Raw genomic sequence first — 22,295 nt, forward strand, 5'->3', positions numbered from 1 at the left:
ACCTGGTCAAGAACTACAGGAAACGTATGATCTCTGTAATTGCAAACAAAGGTTTCTATAACAAATATTAAGTTCTGCTTTTCTGATGTATCAAATACTTATGTCACAAAATGCAAATGAATTACTTAAAAATCATACAATGGGATTTTCTGGATTTTTGTTTTAGATTCCGTCTCTCACAGTTGAACTGTACCTATGATAAAAATTACAGACCTCTACATGCTTTGTAAGTAGGAAAACTTGCAAAATCGGCAGTGTTCTCCCCACTGTATATATGTTTTGGAGCTTTCCTATATCTCTCAAATAAAGGACAGACACTTCAAAACATACTTCCTTTTTATTTAATTTTGGATTATCTTATTTCCCCCATGTATGAATCTGTTTTTCAATGCGTTTCTATGGGCTCATAGCAGTTCGGGCAAATTCAATATTTCATCAAATAATTTTGTAATATATTTTTTATATACCTACAGGGGTCCTAAAATTCTAAATAAAATAGCTAAATGATCCTTGGTATGACCATCTTAAAACAATTCCATATGTTAGCTTAGTAGAAACCCAGCCCCGGGCCCATAGACCTTAGTGGGAGGAACTGCATAGCAATATCTACCAGTGGTGGGAAAAAAAGTTAAAAAAAGTAAAAGTCAAGATACCTTAATAGAAAATTACTCAAGTAAAAGTGAAAGTCACCCAGTAAAATACTATTTGAGTAAAAGTCTAAAAGTATTTGGTTTGAAATATACTTAAGTATCAAAAGTAAATGTAATTGCTAAAATACATTACCTTTGGAAAGTATTCAGACCCCTTGACTTTTTTTCACATTTTGTTACGTAACAGCCTTATTCCAAAATTGATTAAATAAATAAAAATCCTCAGCAATCTACACACAATACAACATAATGACAGAGCGAATAACAGGTTTAGACATTTTTGCTAATTTATAAAAAATGTAAAATAAAAATAAGTTATTTACATAAGTAATCAGACCTTTTGCTATGAGACTCGAAATTGAGCTCAGTCACATCCTCTTTCCATTCATAATCCTAGAGATGTTTCTACAACTTGATTGGAGTCCACCTGTGGTAAATTCAATTGATTGGACATGATTTGGAAATGCACACACCTGTCTATATAAGGTCCCACAGTTGACAATGCATGTCAGAGCAAAAACCAAATTGTCCGTAGAGCTCAGAGACAGGATGGTAACTCTGACAGAGCTCTGGAGTTCCTCTGTGGAGATGGGAGAACCTTCGAGAAGGACAACCATCTCTGCAGCACTCCACCAATCAGGGCTTTATGGTAGAGTGACCAGACGGAAACCTGGCACCATCCCTACGGTAAAGTATGGTGGTGGCAGCATCATGCTGTGGGGATTTTGTTTAGCGGCAAGGACTGGGAGACTAGTCAGGATCGAGGCAAAGTGGAACAGACCAAAGTGCAGAGAGATCCTTGATGAAAATCTGTTCCAGAGCACTTAGGACCTCAGACTGGGGCGAAGGTTCACCTTCCAACAAGACAACGAACTTAAGCACACTGCCAAGACAATGCAGGAGTGGCTTCGGGACAAGTCTCTGAATGTCCTTGAGTGTCCCAGCCAGAGCCCGGACTTGAACCCAATCAAACATCTCTGGTGAGAGCTGAAAATAGCTGTGCAGCAACGCTCCACATCCAACTTGACAGAGCTTGAGAGGATCTGCAGAGAAGAATGGGAGAAACTCCCCAAATACAGGTGTGTCAAGCTTATAACGTTATACCCAAGAAGACTCAAGGTTGTAATCCCTACCAAAGTTGCTTCAACAAAGTACTGAGTAAAGGGTCTGAATACTTATGTAAATGTGATATTTAAGTTTTTTATTTTTTATTTTTTTAATTAGCAAAAAAATCTCAAAACCAGTGTCATTAAGGGGTATTGTGTGTAGATCGATGAGGATTTTTTTTTTTAATCAATATTAGAATAAGGCTATATCCTAACAAAAGTAAAAAGTACATACTTTTATTTAGGAATGTAGTGAAGTAAAAGTTGTCAAAAGTATAAATAGTAAAGTACTACAGATACCCCCAAAAACGACTTAAGTGGTACTTTAAAGTATTTTTTACTTAAGGACTTTACACCACTGCACAATTAGCTCAATATTAACCCCATTCTTTTCCAAGCTGCCTGTAAAATACAGTAATTCACAAGGCCCACTGGTGGTGTTTAGCGCTGAAATATCTGAACTGAGGGACTTTATTGTTACTTGGTACTCAGTTAGCTCCAGTAAAGATGGCTGTGATGGCAGAGGTCCAGGGAATCCTGGCTGGAGAGTAATGACACTGGGTTTCTCTGAGGAGCTGGGTGCCATGGTTACTAAGTGCTCATGTTGCTGGAGTGATCGTCCTCTATCAAGAGCGAGAGGAGACCATCTCCTGGCCTCGATACCAGAGGGAGACAACAGCCCACACATGCACTTGTACACACACACACACACACACACACACCACACCACACACACACACCACACACACCACACACACCACACACACCACACACACACACACACACACACACACACACACACACACACACACACACAAACACACACACGTGCGCTAGAGCAGACATTAGAGAAAGAACAAGTCGACAGACTGAATTGACTGCATTTAACTAGCTTTGTGAAGTAAATTCTGTTGAATACATCTACTGTTTATTATTCCTCTGTAAACCCCTAGGGATTCAAGAGAAACTCTTTAGACTACAATTTGACTATAAACACTGAAAGCAGGAGCAATAAGATGCTAATTGGCAGCCATTCAAGTTCATGCAACCCTTTAATCACACGGAGGAGGACCATATAAAATCCTGGTATACATCCCAAATAGTACCCTATTCCCTATAGTGCACTACTTTTGAGCCCACTATAGAGCCCCCCACTATATAGGGAATAGGGTGCCATTTTGGATGTAGACCTGGACCTCTCTCTGGCAATTATACAATGGTGCTGTTGGACCATGCCAAACGAAGATGGCTTCCCATTAACACGAGTGGCTCTGAAATCTTAATTGCAACAGCTTTGTATCCAATTAAAAGTTAAGGCTTATTTTCCATCAGCCTGTTCAGAATGGAATGTCCCCATTCAGCCCACTCTCCATTTTCTTTGGGAAGCTTAATAAACCATGTTATTCAATCATCGAGCAAATAAAAAGTGAGGAACAGTCGTTATTACGGCGCATGACAGTCACTTACTCTTTGCCATAATTCAAGGCAGCTAGGCTTCTCAGTAAACACACTTGCTCTGTTGCTTTATTACATTCTCAAGAGCAAAGAGAGAGTGAAGCGATCTGGTGAATGAAGACTGGTCGAGCTGCGCCGATAACCTCAGTTCATCCAATAGTCTAAAGGCCTGGCTGGGTGGACTAGGTTGTGCCTTTAAAGGTTCGATCAGATCAGACCACATTGAAATGGAGATGATTGCTATTCATTTTAACACAGCTCCCTTGGCTCCTCTTACAATAAAGAGTTACAGCTACCACTGTGAAGTGGAGCCTCGTCCACATAGAGGTCTGGCAACAAGCTGTGCTTTAGTGGGAAAAGTGAGAGAAAAACTTAACATTCTCTAGACTGCACTGTTGTGGGAAAGATATTTGTCTGTCTAACCTAGATTTTGGGTTATGATGTGGCTGCTACAGACACTTTCTGTCCATATAGAAACAACCTCATACATAATCAATTAATTATCCTGCATATGGATTAGTAGATCCAGCTTCAATCGTTGAAAACGAAAGCCACCAAAACACCCTTCCAAATGTAAACGAAGAGCTTAGATGAAGTGGAAAATATAGGACATCTTCAATGTATGTGCATATATCAAAGCATGAAGATCTTTTTTTTAGTAGTGCCTCACTCAAAACTCTTTGCCTCCTTGTGGAAGGATATTTACGTGGCACCACGGCTCTTCAGAGCCTGCATTTTGGTGCCACGTCAACCCTGCCACATTACTCAAGAAGCCTTTCAGTACAGCAAAGTGTGAGCCTATTATCCTTTCTGTAGCTTCCCTGTGTGTAATGTCTCCTAAATAAGTCTCTATGGGACTACGTGGAACTACAGGCATGACTTATCTCCCTGTTCCTGGCCTTTAACACCCAGGACCATCACAGTCAATTGCATTTTGTAATCAGAAGTGAACATATGGCTGACTCCTGCGCTTTCTAGTACATTTCACTTCAAAGTCAAACCGAGTCCGTTTTTTGAAGGATGTCAGAACTGGATGGTGTGATGTATACAGTAGGACAACATGTTCATTAAACATGGCAGGAAATAATTATCTTTCTTCGACCACTACTGTCTGTCCACCACATACAGTACATTGAGCTGGGAGAATCAGACAGCTGTCTGTCTATCTATCAATAATATAACTATGCCTTTAAGCAGATGCTTTTTTTTTTAATCAACTGTATCTACTATATCGATTGGTCTATTTATTTCCATGTGTGTATTTTCTTGTCATTGATTAATGACAGTGTTAAACCCAGTTAGATGCAGGCCAGGCCATTAGGTGTTGGCTGTTGGGGCATGATGAAAGGGTTTAATGACTACTGTGTGGAGTGGGATAATTAACAGGCTGAGGCCAGGAGTGGCAGGGGACTGGGAGGGGGCTGCGATTCTTATTCTGGAGCTAGGCCCTGCGTGCATGCGTTTGTGCACGTTTAGCACGCGTTTAGTTTAGTGCATGCGTGTGAGTGTGTGTGTGCAAGTGCGTGTGTGTTTCTGCGGAAGGAAGCATAGCCCCTCCTCTGCCCTCACACACAAATGTGCAGTGCATCTCAATGAGGGGAGGAAAGCCAAAGCCAGAGGAACCTGCCTGGCTGGAATGGTCCAGTAGCATGCTTCCTGGTTACTGGGCTGTGTGATTTGACTGGTCATGTAATGCTCCTCTCCTCTCCTCTCTGCTCGTCTTGCTCACAGAAGCTACAGTAATTTGGGGAATGGGGCGGGCTGGGGACCAGGGAGGAGAGGGGGTTATGTAAACCACAGCAGCAGCACTGCAGCACTGTCTGGGGCTGCAACATCCCAAATGGCACCCTATTCCATATGCAGTGCATTACCTTTAACCAGACTAGTGCACTATATAGGGAATTGGGGGCCATTTCGGACTGCAAAGGATCTGCCCAAAAGTACTATATAATTACTATAGAGTATAAGCACTATATAGGGAATTGTCATTTTCAGACAGAGCCTGTGTCTCCTTAGTATCTTCCACACAGAGGACTTAACAGTAAAATAACCAACTGATGGGAAATACCTGCTTCAGCAGCAGCAGTAGCAAGGTCAGTGTTGACAGCACTGGGAAATGGATATAGGAAATAAAACGCTCATGAGTGTCTGCTTCCTGGTATACGGTACAGTTGAGCTTTGTCAGAGTGGTTTTCTCCTCATCGACCCATGCCTTTGGCAACCATAGTGTTACTGATAGTTCCTTGGTTTGTCACTGCTTTTATAAAACGACACTATGGATTTCTCACTGCAAGCAATAGAGCTGTATAACTTACTCTCTAGATAACTCTCTCGGTGACACTTAAAAAATATTCTCTGGTACTTTTGTATACTTTTTAGCTAGGAGTTCTGAAATTATCACCACGAGCCAAAAGTGGCCCCCGAAAATTGCGTACTACGTCACAAATGCTCTCTCTCTACTGTGTGTGCGTCTTATTAGTTGTCACTCAAATGGCGAGGGGCTGAAGCTCATTGGCTGAAACTTGAATTGCTAAGGGGCTGCCCCACGTGTGGGTAAACATAGGAAAAAATGGCCCTGCGCAGCTTCCAGAAACACAAACAGACCCTACAGAGCCCCAGTACAGCAACACAATTAGACCCAGTCAAATCAGTCCCTTTCAAAAGGTGCTATCTAGAACCTAAAAGGGTTCTTCGGCTGTCCCCATAGGAGAACCCTTTGAATAACTATTTTTGTTTCCAGGAAGAACCCTTTGGGTTCAATGTAGAACCCTTTCCACCTTTCCATAGATTATGCATGTATGAACTACACGTTGACACATCCAGCCCAAAGCAGCAGGTTTAAAAAATACTTACTAGTCGCCAAAGTACCGTAGCATGTCTTTAAATCTTAGGGCAACTTCTACTTTTATCTTCTTATCTGGTTTCAAAGGTTGAATAATATGACATCTGTAGCCGCTACTCAGACTGTGATGTCCAAAAATAAGTTATTTGATCTTCCCGAGACATCACACAGCACCTTATCGATGCATACAAAATGGAATTCCTTGTCCTGGATTGACTTCAAACGAAGTGAATGCTGCTCTGATGTGAAAGGAATCCCTAGCATTTTCAAGGTTGGAAAGAATATGTCTCCTTTTTGGAAAATAGAATGTGAAGCGATTGTAGAATTGCCAAAATATTCCTCGTAAATTGGTCAAAATAGGAATGCAATGAGTTGAGACATCAGAGAGAGAGAGAGAGAGAGAGAGAGAGAGAGAGAGAGAGAGAGAGAGAGAGAGAGAGATGTGAGTGACAAGGCAAAAATTCACAAAATGGGACAAACACCAAATTGGGACTCTGCATGCAGAATTCTGCAAAAAATATCCCCCAAAACACTGCCCAGAAAATGTGGTGGAAACTGAGCTTCACTTCCTAACCTCCTGCCAAATGTATGACCATATTAGAGACACATATTTCATGTGAAATGTCTTTATTCTTTTGGAACTTTTGTGAGTGTAATGTTTACTGTTCATTTTTTGTTTATTTCACTTTTGTTTATTATCTATTTCACTTGCTTTGGCAATGTAAACATATGTTTCACATGCCAATAAAGCTCTTAAATTGAAGAGAGAGAGAGGGAGATCAAGGCCGCATGATCAAAATAACATCTTGCTTAACTGCAGGGATTTGAAAAACAGCCAGGATTGGCCTTCTAAAATAAATCCAGAAGAAGGGAGAGAGTCAGACAGACTGTTGTGGTGAAGAAGAAGACATTACCTCAATTAACTTATCTAGCAGAGAGGAATGAAGACAAGTCATTTAAAGAGCAAACACAGGGGGCCTGAGCCAGCCTTATCAAACACATTAACACACAGTTATTTGGAAAGGGAGAAAGCAAGCTCATCCTTACTATGGTGGGTGTTTAAACACAGGGGGCCTGAGCCTTATCAAACACATTAACACACAGTTATTTGGAAAGGGAGAAAGCAAGCTCGTCCTTACTATGGTGGGTGTTTAAACACAGGGGCTAATTTATCAGATTATATAGGCTGTATTGTTCTACCTAAATGCTTTAGACAAATGAGCGGTGATATGCCACTGGGTTAAATGGTTTCTTAACACAGAAGGTAGGACTTGGCTTGCATTTCAAAAAGCTATCGATGGTAGCTCGCTCGGTTATCACATAGTGTTGATATTTTACAACACTATCTCTAATTTCTCCTGTTCTTTTCCAATAAAAGAGTAACCACATGAAATGTGTTTTCATGTTCATACTATAGGCAAACCAACTGCACTGTACTCTTGACTTCAGGCAGTTGGGTTGCTGAATACCCCTTATTTTTCACCTGGGGATGGTACTTATGATTGCAGTGAAGACAAAGTAGGTGGTAATTCAGGAAAAGTGCTGCAAGAAATACAGTCAAGCTGAAGAATTGCTCACTTACAGGAGCTGGTAGGATAGGCCTCCTGGAGAATATTTCTTCTCCCAGGAAGGAAGTGTGTCACTCTGACAGAGTGTAAAAGAGGAAAATCTGACGACTGATGAGGGCTGTCTGACTGCTAGTGTGGGATAAAACCACAGTAGCTATGGAAACTTAGAGAGGGGTAGGGAAACATTATAAGAAATAATGAGAGAGAAAGACTGCGAGAGAGAGAGAGAGAGAGAGAGAGAGAGAGAGAGAGAGAGAGAGAGAGAGAGAGAGAGCAAGCGAGAGAGACTGTCATGAAAAAAATGTAATTATATTGCCCTAATCTTATTAGATGACAAGATGATTGTATGCTGTAAATATGTTGTTACAGTCTCTAGTCTCCTGAGAAATGAATGAGAACAAATGAATGGTCTGAAAAACCCAGACATGGAGACAGATTAACATGCAGCATCATGTCAACAGAAAGCTCCACATTCTCTTCAAATGGGAACGGTACTGTTGCAGTACATAAACCCTACAAGGGTTTAGACCAGGTAATAAAAGTGACCATTGATTGAGTATTTTCTTTTAACAGTATTTTCTTTTAATTTTCTCCCTCAAAGCATTGGAGAAGTCCTGTGAGTGATGCTACCTGAGGTCAATTGAGGTTAGAGAGACCTAGGGGGTCCAGATATCTAATGGCCAGGTCTCGTTGGTGATAGAAACCAAATGTATAACACACTGTACATTAGAGGAGCCAACATTGAACAACCACATTTTCATGTATTTTTATAGAAAACTGTTTATGAGAAAAACGGTATGGGGGAGCTTCCTCGAGTCTCGGTGAGCCGAGGATGGGATTTTCAGATCAATTAACTTTCCTCATCCGCTCCATCCACATTTCTCTGGCTGGCACATTGTACTATAGCAGCTTGTGAATTTCAAATGGAAAAATAGACTCTCTCTCCTTTTCCCAAGGCTCCTAGCTACAGTGATTAACATCTTGCATTATGTACATTGTCCACTCGTAAATCTTGTGTTGCAACTCATACAGTATGAATAGAATCATTTTGCAATGATGTATGGAGAGAGACTGACAAGAAGGAATACAACTGACAATGACTAGATCCACAAACATGTCAGCATCCTCTCTATTCTTTTTTCTCTCCCTCTCAAGCTGATCACAGAATTTGCCGAACCATCCTCTCCTCTCCTCTCCTCTCCTCTCCTCTCCTCTCCTCTCCTCTCGTCTCCTCTCCTCTCCTTTCCTCTCCTCTCCTCTCCTCTCCTCTCCTCTCCTCTCGTCAGAGGAGGCCAAATCTTCTTTAACGTAGCAAAAAGAGCATAAGTGCCTCTTAAGTGCAGCAAAGACTCCTTCCAGTGACTCAGCACAGCAGAGAAGGCAGCGCAAAGCAAGACTGTGGAGTGGATGAGGGACAAGGAGAAGACTTGTTGTATCGTTTAAGCCCATAGCAGGCCTGGAAGCCTTCCACTGGCCTAAATGTGGCCAGCTTCCCTCCCTGTGTGTGTGTGTGTGTGTGTGTGTGTGTGTGTGTGTGTGTGTGTGTCTGTGTGTGTGTGTGTCTGCGTGTCTCTGTGTGTCTCTGTGTGTCTCTGTGTGCCAGCCCAGTTAATATAATTGAACATGATTCTTTGCATTGGAGAGAGGACCACTGTGCATTACATTATGCCTGCATTTTCTTCTGTTTACACTGACAAATAAGTATTCCATACAGCCCTGGCTTACAATATAACACCTGGGTGGGGGGTGTTCTTTGAAACCGTGGCAACCGATACATCCCAACCTGTGAAAAAGCTTTACAACAGACAGAATGGGAATAGTGAATGGGAATAGTGAACGGGAGTAGTGAAAATGGAGTGTTAGAAAGTGGGGTTTTCAGAAAGTATGTTGGATGGCCTGTGTAGTTACAGTATGTGTACAGTGGCAGATAGATGAGGTGAAAGCGAGAGTGTTAATACAGGGTGTGGTTCCAGCCAGTACCTTGGACGGCCTGCAGTTTGTGAGTCTGGATGATGATGCAGAGCTGCAGGACCAGCTGAGGAGCGCTCTCCAGGAAGGTGGCCAGGAGGTGTAGCATGCTGACGTCAGCGAACTCGTACACCATCCTCCAGTAGAACCTCCAGCGGTCATGGTCCCCACTGCGCCGGCTCCGGATGCCCAGGTAGATGGCATGGAAATACCTGGAATAAAAGGAAACAATACATCCATGAGCCAAATGACAGTTCCACCGAGGATTTACCCCAGTGTTTTAACCAATCGTCTCAAACTTTTCTTTTTCAATCTACGCTGGCTGGCACCCATGTCTCACTGGGCCATGACTCCAGCGGACCAGCTCTGACTTGGAGCCAAGGCTAGGCCCTGTGTACTTTTCAGACACCATTTACATAACAAAGGCTAACTGTGGACTTTAACACCTTCTTACAAAACAACAGTCTTGATGATGCAGATGTTGTTGATTCTCCTCTGTCATGTCACACTCCTGATGGAAACACAATAACACTGGAGCTTACATTAACATTAAACACTGGTGACACCCTGGTGTGGGGGTAAGTCTAGACGGAAAAGCACCAGCAGGGGCCTTGTCAAAAAGTTTGGATCTTTTGGCGTAACAGCTAAGAATCCCCTGTTTGGTTATACACGTACAGTATATAAAGAATCATATCATATTAGAGTTTTATACACGAACAGTATATAAAGAATCATATCATATTAGAGTTTTCATGCAGCCCTTTTCATTTCTCTTCATTCTTTTACAATTCTATCTACAATTCATTTGACTAGGATTCATTTCTAATATTGGGTCTTACAGCTCCTATGCAACAGAATGCATTTAGCAGTAACACGGAACCCAAACCAGCTTTGCGCGTGAGCCATCGTGCGCTATTGTGCATAAATGTGTTTTGTCCCCCCACACCAAAGGCGATCACGACACGCAGGTTAAAATATCAAAACAAACTGAACCAATGACATTCATTTGGGGACAGGTCGAAAAGCATTAAACATGTGGCGCGCGCGAGCAGTGTAGGTGCAATAATTGAATAACATGGATTTGTACATTTATTTGCCTGCTGTTGTGTTGTGTTATCCTGTGTGTTAGGTATGCCTAAGGATGCACATGGAGTTGGTGTGAATTATGTAGTGCTATTGCAGTTGATCCTGTGAATACTGACAGAGTGTGGCAAGAAACAAACACAGAGACAGTGATGTGATTGTTAAGTCAATTTAATAATGTCTTGATAAACACTACCGTTGAAAAGTTTGGGGTCACTTAGAAATGTCCTTGTTTTTGAAAGAAAAGCACATTTTTTGTCCATTAAAATAACATAAAATTGATCAGAAATACAGTGTAGACATTGTTAATGTTGTAACTGACTATTGTAGCAGAAAACGACTGATTGTTAATAGTATATCTACAGTTAAAGTCAGAAGCTTACAAACACTTAGGTTGGAGTCATTAAAACTCGTTTTTCAACCACTCCACAAATTTCTTGTTAACAAACTATAGTTTTGGCAAATCGGTTAGGACATCTACTTTGTGCATGACACAAGTCATTTTTCCAACAATTGTTTACAGACAGATTATTTCACTTATTATTCACTGTATCACAATTCCAGTGGGTCAGGCGTTTGTTTACATACACTAAGTTGACTGTGCCTTTAAACAGCTTGGAAAATTCCAGAAAATGATGTCATGGCTTTAGAAGCTTCTGATTGCTAATTGACATCATTTGAGTCAATTGGAGGTGTACCTGTGGATGTATTTCAAGGCCTACCTTCAAACTCAGTGCCTCTTCGCTTGACATCATGGGAAAATCAAAAGAAATCAGTCAAGACCTCAGAAAAACAATTGTAGACTTCCACAAGACTGGTTCATCCTTGTGAGCAATTTCCAAATGCCTGAAGGTACCACGTTCATCTGTACAAACAATAGTACGCCATAAAAAAGCCAGACTACGGTTTGCAACTGCACATGGGGGGGACAAATATACTTTTTGGAGAAATGTCCTCTGGTCTGATGAAACAAAAATAGAACTGTTTGGCCATAATGATGAATAATGGGGATGCTTGCAAGCCGAAGAACACCATCCCAACTGTGAAGCACGAGGGTGGCAGCATCATGTTGTGGGGGTGCTTTGCTGCAGGAGGGACTGGTGCACTTGACAATGACCCCAAGCATACTTCCAAAGTTGTGACAAAATGGCTTAAGGACAACAAAGTCAAGGTATTGGAGTGGTCATCACAAAGCCCTGGCCTCAATCCAATAGAACATTTGAGGGCAGAACTGAAAAAGCCTGTGTGAGAGAAAGTAGGACTACCAACCTGACCTAAGAAAGGGAATTTTTACTGGAATTACATTTCAGGAATTGTGAAAAACTGAGTTTAAATGTATTTCGCTAAGGTGTATGTAAACTTCCGACTTCAAATGTACATAGGCCCATTATCAGCAATCACTCCTGTGTTCCAATGGCAAGTAATCCAAGTTGACAATTTTAAAAGGCTAATTGATCATTAGAAAACCCTTTTGCAACTATGTTAGCACAGCTGAAAACAGTTGTTCTGATTAAAGAAGCAATAAAACTGGCCTTCTTTAGACTAGATGAGCATCTGGAGCATCAGCATTTGTGTGTTCGATTACAGGCTCAAAATGGCCAGAAACAAAAAACTTTCTTCTGAAACTCGTCAGTCTATTCTTGTTCTGAGAAATGAAGGCTATTCCAGGCGAGAAATTGCCAAGAAACTGAAGATCTTGTACAACGCTGGGTATTACTCCCTTCACAGAACACGCAAACTGTCACTAACCAGAATAAAAAGAGGAGTGGGAGGCTCCCGTGCACAACTGGGCGAGAGGACAAGTACATTAGTGTCTAGTTTGAGAAACAGATGCCTCAACTGGCAGCTTCATTAAATAGTACCCGCAAAACACCAGTCTCAACGTCAACAGTGAAGAGGCAACTCCGGGATGCTGGCCTTCGAGTTCCTCTGTCCAATGTCTGTGTTATTTTGCTCATCTTAATCTTTTCTTTTTATTGGCCAGTCTGAGATATGTTTTTTTTCTTTGCAACTCTGCCTAGAAGGCCAGCATCCCGAAGTCGCCTCTTCACTGATGATGTTGAGACTGGTGTTTTGCGGGTTTCAAAAACCCACAAAACCTTTGAATGGTAGTGTACATGTACATTTAACCTGTCATTGCAAATGAATAAATAAATAAGAGAATAAAGACCAATTGTTTTCTAAAAAGTGGACTTAATTGTTACACAGTAAGAATGTCTCAAATGGCACTTAACTTAAGATGAGTTAACATTGGCCCTTCTCTCCCTACATCTCTCTCCCCCCGGACAGAAACCAGATGTCCGTTCACTTGCTCTAGGCTACCCATAAGGTTCTGGTAAAAAGTAGTGCATTATATAGGGAATAGGGTGCTATTTGGGACTCAGCCCTTGAGTTGATGGAGTCCACTCTAATCTGCTAGCTATTCCCAGCTAATTAACTATTTAAACAAAATGGCTTGAAAGAGCTTTTTTCTCAAACATACATTTTTAAAGGTAAAGAGAGAGAGAGAGAGAGGTTCAGAATGAATATGAGCTATTGACTACATCTACACCAATCTATTAATTTAAATTCTCACACACATACACAAAATATTATGCTCCACTGGTAGTCTGGGCAACGTTCCAAACATAACCTCCCAGAATCTACCGTCTCACCCTGGGGCAATTTCAGTACTGCATCTACTACTCCATCACATGAGAATATGTTGAGGGGATGCCAACTTCGCAACTAATTAGTCTGTGTTTTGGTGCCCATTCTGCCCACTGAATATATGCACTGTATAATTTCTGGTACGTCTCTAAATCAAGAGCAGTGATATTACGCACATTTTGTCACAAATAATGTTTTATATGTGCCTCATTACAGATGTAGGATGGATCTTAATTTGATCACACTGTTGCAGTAGAACTATCCTGCAACGCAGGACATTTTAACCTTGTAGTGTATGAGGTTTAAAAAGGCTTCTAAAGTTTGTAATTTCACAAATAATTCCAAAAGTAATTTCCACAAATTTAGAACTTGCTATAAGAAACTGGCTCAAATTAAGATCCTACATTTGTAAATGTGTGTTATAGAGTACCACAGTATGAGTCATAATACCCATAAAACCTAGCGGTCAAACAGGGAAACGGTTCCAATCGTTTATCCACCATAAATTTTTCCCATAGGGGATTTTAGAAACACTTAAAATAAGGGCTGTGTTTTGTGTAGGCTTACCCTGGTTTGATGTTCTGATAACTGTGTAAAAGTGACTCTTATCAACATATAATTAATTGCCTGTATTTACCCCCCCCAAATTAAATGCTAATTAGCTGCTAATGTGGCTATCATAAAGAACTACAAATGCCATGATGATCTTGACGAGACTGCTGAATCGAGGAAAAGGTAAGAATATCTGGATCAACTATCTAATGTTAGCTAAATGGAGTCATGAAAACATTAGCTACATGTCTTTAAATGGACAATTATGTGAACTGTCTTGTGCAAGCTTTAAATTGACACAATAGCTGTTGGTAAAGGTGTCAGCTAGAGATGACGGGAGCATGCAAGGATTTGTAGTTTTGCATGATGTCTGATGCAAATTAGCATTTTGGAATCTCAGAGTAAATAGAGTCGAATATGTTGATAAAAGTCCCCTTGTCCAAAACATATGTACATAGTTATCAACACGTCACGCCAGTGTAAGCCTGCACGAAACACAGCCCTTGTTTAAAGTGTTTCTAAAATAACCATTGGACAAAATGAACGATAGAAAAATGATTGGAACCATTTCCCTGTTTCACCGCTAGGTTTTATGGGTATGACATCGCCACTGTGGGGCTTTATATGCAACACCACTTTGAAAGGACTGTGTTTGAATACTTACAGTTGAAGTCGGAGGTTTACATACTCCTTAGCCAAATACATTTAAACTCAGTTTTTCACAATTCCTGACATTTAATCCCAGTATAAATTCCCTGTTTTCGATCAGTTAGGATAACCACTTCATTTTAAGAATGTGAAATGTCAGAATAATAGTTGAGAGAATGATTTATTTCAGCTTTATTTCTTTCATCACATTCCCAGTGGGTCAGAAGTTTACATACACTGAATTAGCATTTGGTAGCATCTGGTAGCATTGCCTTTAAATGGTTTAACTTGGGTCAACTGATTCAGGTAGCCTTCCACAAGCTTCCCACAATAAGTTGGGTGAATCTTGGCCCATTCCTCCTGACAGAGCTGGTGTAACTGAGTCAGGTTGGTAGGCCTCCTTGCTCGCACACACTTTTTCAGTTCTGCCCACACATTTTCTATAGCATTGAGGTCAGGGCATTGTGATGACCACACCAATACCTTTACTTTGTTGTCCTTAAGCCATTTTGCCACAACTAAGGAAGTATGCTTGGGGTCATTGTCCATTTGGAAGACCCATTTGCGACCAAGCTTTAACTTCCTGACTGATGCCTTGAGATGTTGCTTCAATATACAGTGCCTTGCGAAAGTATTCGGCCCCCTTGAACTTTGCGACCTTTTGCCACATTTCAGGCTTCAAACATAAAGATATAAAACTGTATTTTTTTGTGAAGAATCAACAACAAGTGGGACACAATCATGAAGTGGAACGACATTTATTGGATATTTCAAACTTTTTTAACAAATCAAAAACTGAAACAATGGGCGTGCAAAATTATTCAGCCCCTTTACTTTCAGTGCAGCAAACTCTCTCCAGAAGTTCAGTGAGGATCTCTGAATGATCCAATGTTGACCTAAATGACTAATGATGATAAATACAATCCACCTGTGTGTAATCAAGTCTCCGTATAAATGCACCTGCACTGTGATAGTCTCAGAGGTCCGTTAAAAGCGCAGAGAGCATCATGAAGAACAAGGAACACACCAGGCAGGTCCGAGATACTGTTGTGAAGAAGTTTAAAGCCGGATTTGGATACAAAAAGATTTTCCAAGCTTTAAACATCCCAAGGAGCACTGTGCAAGCGATAATATTGAAATGGAAGGAGTATCAGACCACTGCAAATCTACCAAGACCTGGCCATCCCTCTAAACTTTCAGCTCATACAAGGAGAAGACTGATCAGAGATGCAGCCAAGAGGCCCATGATCACTCTGGATGAACTGCAGAGATCTACAACTGAGGTGGGAGACTCTGTCCATAGGACAACAATCAGTCGTATATTGCACAAATCTGGCCTTTATGGAAGAGTGGCAAGAAGAAAGCCATTTCTTAAAGATATCCATAAAAAGTGTTGTTTAAAGTTTGCCACAAGCCACCTGGGAGACACACCAAACATGTGGAAGAAGGTGCTCTGGTCAGATGAAACCAAAATGTAACTTTTTGGCAACAATGCAAAACGTTATGTTTGGCGTAAAAGCAACACAGCTGAACACACCATCCCCACTGTCAAACATGGTGGTGGCAGCATCATGGTTTGGGCCTGCTTTTCTTCAGAAGGGACAGGGAAGATGGTTAAAATTGATGGGAAGATGGATGGAGCCAAATACAGGACCATTCTGGAAGAAAACCTGATGGAGTCTGCAAAAGACCTGAGACTGGGACGGAGATTTGTCTTCCAACAAGACAATGATCCAAAACATAAAGCAAAATCTACAATGGAATGGTTCAAAAATAAACATATCCAGGTGTTAGAATGGCCAAGTCAAAGTCCAGACCTGAATCCAATCGAGAATCTGTGGAAAGAACTGAAAACTGCTGTTCACAAATGCTCTCCATCCAACCTCACTGAGCTCGAGCTGTTTTGCAAGGAGGAATGGGAAAAAATTTCAGTCTCTCGATGTGCAAAACTGATAGAGACATACCCCAAGCGACTTACAGCTGTAATCGCAGCAAAAGGTGGCGCTACAAAGTATTAACTTAAGGGGGCTGAATAATTTTGCACGCCCAATTTTTCAGTTTTTGATTTGTTAAAAAAGTTTGAAATATCCAATAAATGTCGTTCCACTTCATGATTGTGTCCCACTTGTTGTTGATTCTTCACAAAAAAAATACAGTTTTATATCTTTATGTTTGAAGCCTGAAATGTGGCAAAAGGTCGCAAAGTTCAAGGGGGCCGAATACTTTCGCAAGGCACTGTATCCACATAATTTTCCTCCCTCATGATTCCATCTATTTTGTGAAGTGCACCAGCCCCTCCTTCAGCAAAGCACCCCCACAACATGATGCTGCCACCCCTGTGCTTCATGGTTGGGATGGTGTTCTTCGACTTGCAAGCCTCCCCCTTTTTCCTCCAAACATAACGATGGTCATTATGGCCAAACAGTTCTATTTTTGTTTCATCAGACCAAAGGACATTTCTCCAAACAGTACGATCTTTATCCCCATGTGCAGTTGAAAACCATAGTCTGGCTTTTTTTATGGAGGTTTTGGAGCAGTGGCTTCTTCCTTGCTGAGCGGCCTTTCAGGTTATGTCGATATAGGACTCGTTTTACTGTGGATATATATACCTTTTGTAACTATTTCCTTCAGCATCTTCACAAGGTTCCTTTGCTGCTGTTCGGGGATTGATTTGCACTTTGATTTGCACTTTTCCCACCAAAGTACTTTCATCTCTAGGAGACAGAATGTGTCTCCTTCCTGAGCGATATGACGGCGGTGTGGACCTTGCGTACCTTGCGTACCATTGTTTGTACAGATGAACAAGGTACCTTCAGGCGTTTGGAAATTGCTCCCAAGGATGAACAAGACTTGTGGAGCACTACCATTTTTTTCTGAGGTCTTGGCTGATTTCTTTTGATTTTCCCATGATGTCAAGCAAAAAAGATACGGAGTTTGAAGGTAGGCCTTGAAATACATCCACAGGTACACCTCCAACTTACTCAAATTATGTAAATTAGCCTAACGGAAGCTTCTAAAGCCATGACATCATTTTCTGGAATTTTACAAGCTGTTTAAAGGCACAGTCAACTTAGTGTATGTAAACTTCTGACCCCACTGGAATTGTGATACAGTGAATTATAAGTGAAATAATCTGTCTGTAAAAAATAGTTGGAAAAATGACTTGTGTCACAAAGTAGATGTCCTAACCGACTTGCCAAAACTATAGTTTGTTAACAAGAAATTTGTGGAGTGGTTGAAAAACTAGTTTTAATGACTCCAACCTAAGTGTTTGTAAACTTCTGACTTTAACTGTAGATATACTATTAACAATCAGTCGTTTTCAGCTACAATAGTCAGTTACAACATTAACAATGTCTACACTGTATTTCTGATCAATTTTATGTTATTTTAATGGACAAAAAATGTGCTTTTCTTTCAAAAACAAGGACATTTCTAAGTGACCCCAAACTTTTGAACGGTAGTGTTTATCAAGACATTATTAAATTGACATCACTGTCTCTGTGTTTGTTTCTTGCCACACTCTGTCAGTATTCACAGGATCAACTGCAATAGCACTACATAATTCACACCAACTCCATGTGCATCCTTAGGCATACCTAACACACAGGATAACACAACACAACAGCAGGCAGCCTCTTACTGCTAAATGCATTCTGTTGCACAAAGTCGATGTCCTAACCGACTAGCCAAAACTATAGTTTGTTTACAAGAAATTTGTGGAGTGGTTGAAAAACTAGTTTTAATGACTCCAACCTAAGTGTATGTAAACTTCCGACTGTATATTTTGTTTATCGATTTGTACTTATCACAACTTCTCACCTGTGAACATACCGTGTTTATGTTTCTCTAGTAAAAACCAAATACAAACAGTGAGCATTATGCATTTCATTGATATGAATTCAAGGTTTGCGAGCTGAGTTCAACTTTCTGTGACTCTGTTATTGTCTTAAAGTCTCTGGGGTCAGCTAAGGATCACTATGGTAACTACACTTCAGAGGTTTCTAAGAACCCCATTTCCCATTTCAAAACAACCCCTGAAGACAGGATGCTTAGGGAAATTTGATCTATAAACAACAATTCTGACTAGGTTGACTGTCATTGCTAAAGGTCAATGACTGAATATGGCCCAATTGAAATGCCAGACTGTGAATTGTTACACTGGCTGTTTTGTCAGGAAGCAGTTGCTGTAGGCCCTGGAAATAGTTTCCAACAGAGGCCCTGCCTACTGGCACCTGCGTTGTATTCATTTGGCAACAAATGAAAGATAGAAGTACTGAAACAGGGAGGGACAACCTGAACTTGCCCAATACTTGTCCAACTTGTCCAATGTTTTCCATTTTTGATTGAAGAACGTTTTAAAAAGTTTTGCTAACTGTTCCCTAATGTATATGACCCTGCCAGCCCTAGTGCCAGATTACCCATTCCCAGGGTGTCTCTGGGGGCCTCACACAGACACATTATCCCCGTGACCCACCAAGGCACCCAGCCAACCAAAGCAGCATACTCGCACTCACAAGCAACAGAGAGGTGAACCAACAATGACTTGCACTAAATGGGTCAGGCAAATCCATGCCAGCCCCTTGTTTTATGACATACATTTTTTATTTAATTTCATTTATTTATTTAACCTTTATTTAACTAGGCACGCTTCGTGTCAGTCTTTAGCGATCATACATCTTTGTTTACAATGGTTGTAGTTACTGAGTGAAAATATTCCCTAGGATGTTTTTTGAGCTAATGATTTTATTTTGATGTTTGTACAATGATGTAAACTAATGGATTTTATTTAATTCCTGAGTATCACATCGTTCCTCACAACAAGACTACAGTATTTTATCATCTCTAAACTCATGAAACATATTGCCACCAAGCTTACCCATGATGAATCCAGCTACACGCAAATTGAGCACTTCTTTGTCTCTCAATAGAAGGTGAAATCTAGGGGACTTCATCATGCTAGTTCATTTCCTCCATTCATTTCCTGAGAAGGAGGAAAGAGGCCCTTATCCCCTCAACAACTACCTGCCTCTCCCTTTAGGAAGCCACTCATCACAACCACTGGCCTGTACTACAGTAGGACAGCAAGGACAGCCAATTTGTGACAATGGGATCTACCATAATACTTGCTTTGGGGTCTCTCTAATTGGAGCATTTGCTCTATAAAACCCCATCAAAAGATGCAGTGTTGTGTTTTAAATAAGCTATAAAACAAGTGTTCCAACCATTGCTTTAGGTACAAGCCAAGCATCTAACCTCCTTTGTCCTTTAGACAATTATTTTATAGAATAACTAAAAAGCTTCTTTCACAAACGTTCTTATTACAGAGATGTATGGAGAAGAGAACCTAATATGGACTTGGTCTTTTACCAAATAGGGCTATCTTTATTATACCACACCTACCTTGTCACAACACAACTGATTGGCTCAAACGCATTAAGAAGGAAAGAAATTCTTCATATTGACTTTCAACAAGGCACACCTGTTAATTGAAATGCACTCAGGTGACTACCTCATGAAGCTGGTTAGAATGTACAAAGCTGTTATCAAGGCAAAGGGTGGCTATTTGAAGAATCTCAAGTATAAAATATATTTTGATTTGTTTAACACTTTTCTGGTTACTACATGAGTCCATGTGTGTTATTTCATAGTTTTGATGTCTTCACTATTAATCTACAGTGTACAAAATAGCAAAAATAAAGAAACAAATTAAATTGTATTGTATTAATCACATGCGCGTAGACAGGTGTAGACCTCACCATGAAATGCTTACTTACAAGCCCCTAACCAACAATGCAGTAAAAAATATGAATAAGAATAAGAAATAAAAGGAACAAGTAATTAAAGAGCACTCAGCTCTAGGGAAGAGTCTCGGTGGTTCCAAACTTCTTCCATTTAAGATTGAAGGAGGCCACTGTATTTGTGGGGACCTTCAATGCTGCAGAAATGTTTGGTACCCTTCCCCAGATCTGTGCCTTGACACAATCTTGTCTTGGAGGCTCATGGCTTGGTTTTTGCTCTGACATGCACTGTTAACTGTGGGAACTTATTTGGACAGGTGTGCTCCTTTCCAATTCATGTCCAATCAATTGAATTTACCACAGGTGGATTCCAATCAAGTTGTAGAAACATCTCTAGGATGATCAATGGAAACAGGATGCAACGGAGTTCAAATTCAAGTCTCACAGCAAAAGGTCTGAATACTTATGTAAATAAGGTATTTCTGTTTTTTATTTGTAATACATTTGCAAAAAGGTGTTTTCGCTTTGTCGTTATGGGGTATTGTGTGTAGATTGGTGTGGAATCTACACATAACAAAATGTGGAAAAAGTCAAGGGGTCTGAATGCACTAGACTTTATTAGACTTTAGTATGTCTGGCATGGAAGCTCTACAAATCTACAGACAAGCATGATTATGATAGTGGTAAAGTATTATGCAAACCACAAGGATACTTCCGTCCTGCGCTGTCAATGATCAAATGACCTATTCAAGAATTTTTTTATTTTTTAAAGTTTTTTAATTTTACCCCTTTTTCTCCCCAATTTCGTGGTATCCAATTGTTGTAGTAGCTACTATCTTGTCTCATTGCTACAACTCCCGTACGGGCTCGGGAGAGACGAAGGTTGAATGTCATGCGTCCTCCGATACACAACCCAACCAGCCGCACTGCTTCTTAACACAGCGCGCATCCAACCCGGAAGCAAGCCGCACCAATGTGTCGGAGGCTACACCGTGCACCTGGCAACCTTGGCTAGCGCGGACACTGCACCCGGCCCGCCACAGGAGTCGCTGGTGTGCGATGAGACAAGGAGATCCCTACCGACCAATCCCTCCATAACCCGGACGACGCTAGGCCAATTGTGCGTCGCCCCACGGACCTCCCGGTCGCGGCCGGTTACGACAGAGCCTGGGCGCGAACCCAGGGACTCTGATGGCACAGCTGCCGCTGCAGTACAGCGCCCTTAACCACTGTGCCACCCGGGAGGCCCGACCTATTCAAGATTGATCAATCAAAAGAGGAATGCTTCAAATATCTTGACTTCACTTACTGCCCAAAAGCTGGACATAAAAAAACTACACACAAATAACAGCAACAATAAACACCGCAGAAGATCCCATCCCTTCATGGGCTTGAGGTCTGTCTCTGTCTTCAGGCCAGTGGATAAGCAGGTGTGTGTGTGCTGGTCCAGGTCCAGGTCTGCATTGGGGAAGCAGCAGAGTCTCAGTGGGATCTTCCTGCCCGACTTTCTCACTGAATGGGCTCCAGGCCCTGAACCACATAATGATGCACCCCATCCCACCCCCCTAACACGGTCATGAAGACAGACAGGACACTATCCCTCCTCACTCACTCACTGCTCCTCCACATTGTCAAAGCTAACCCAGAGATCATCTTCCCAGATTACCACACATGTTCTCGCATGATAAAAAAACAAAGCTAATCTTCCAGGTTGAACCAGGATACTACCATGATGAAATACTGTGCAATACCATAAAAGCCAATAATACTGCAGTACTGAATCAGTAGGATCATTTGTTTGCTTATGACTAATTTCCTTTGAAAACATCTCCCCCTCATGGTAACTAACTACCTATTTCATATCATCCACAGCACCAAGCCCCCCAGTATGCGCAGCGCTGGTTGTGGATGGATAACTGGATGGGTAACTGGATGGGTAACTGGATGGATAACTGGATGGATAACTGGATGGGTAACTGGATGGATAACTGGATGGATAACTGGATGGGTAACTGGATGGGTAACTGGATGGG

General features: G+C 41.2%; 1 protein-coding gene across 3 annotated transcripts in view; it reads right to left on the bottom strand.

The window, feature by feature from the left end:
• The window catches only part of LOC139377331 (XK-related protein 4-like), a 79,665-nt gene that overhangs the window by 6,549 nt on the left and 50,821 nt on the right, over positions 1 to 22,295 (bottom strand). For 2 of the 3 annotated variants that reach the window (XM_071120352.1, XM_071120350.1), the window contains exon 2: positions 9,602 to 9,801. In XM_071120352.1, the coding sequence (XP_070976453.1) occupies positions 9,602 to 9,801 (200 nt within the window). The remainder of the gene's footprint in view (positions 1 to 9,601; positions 9,802 to 22,295) is intronic. The other variant, XM_071120351.1, reaches the window with a different exon arrangement.

The sequence above is a fragment of the Oncorhynchus clarkii genome, chromosome 20, assembly GCF_045791955.1.
Source record: "Oncorhynchus clarkii lewisi isolate Uvic-CL-2024 chromosome 20, UVic_Ocla_1.0, whole genome shotgun sequence".
In the NCBI taxonomy this organism is placed as follows: domain Eukaryota; kingdom Metazoa; phylum Chordata; class Actinopteri; order Salmoniformes; family Salmonidae; genus Oncorhynchus; species Oncorhynchus clarkii.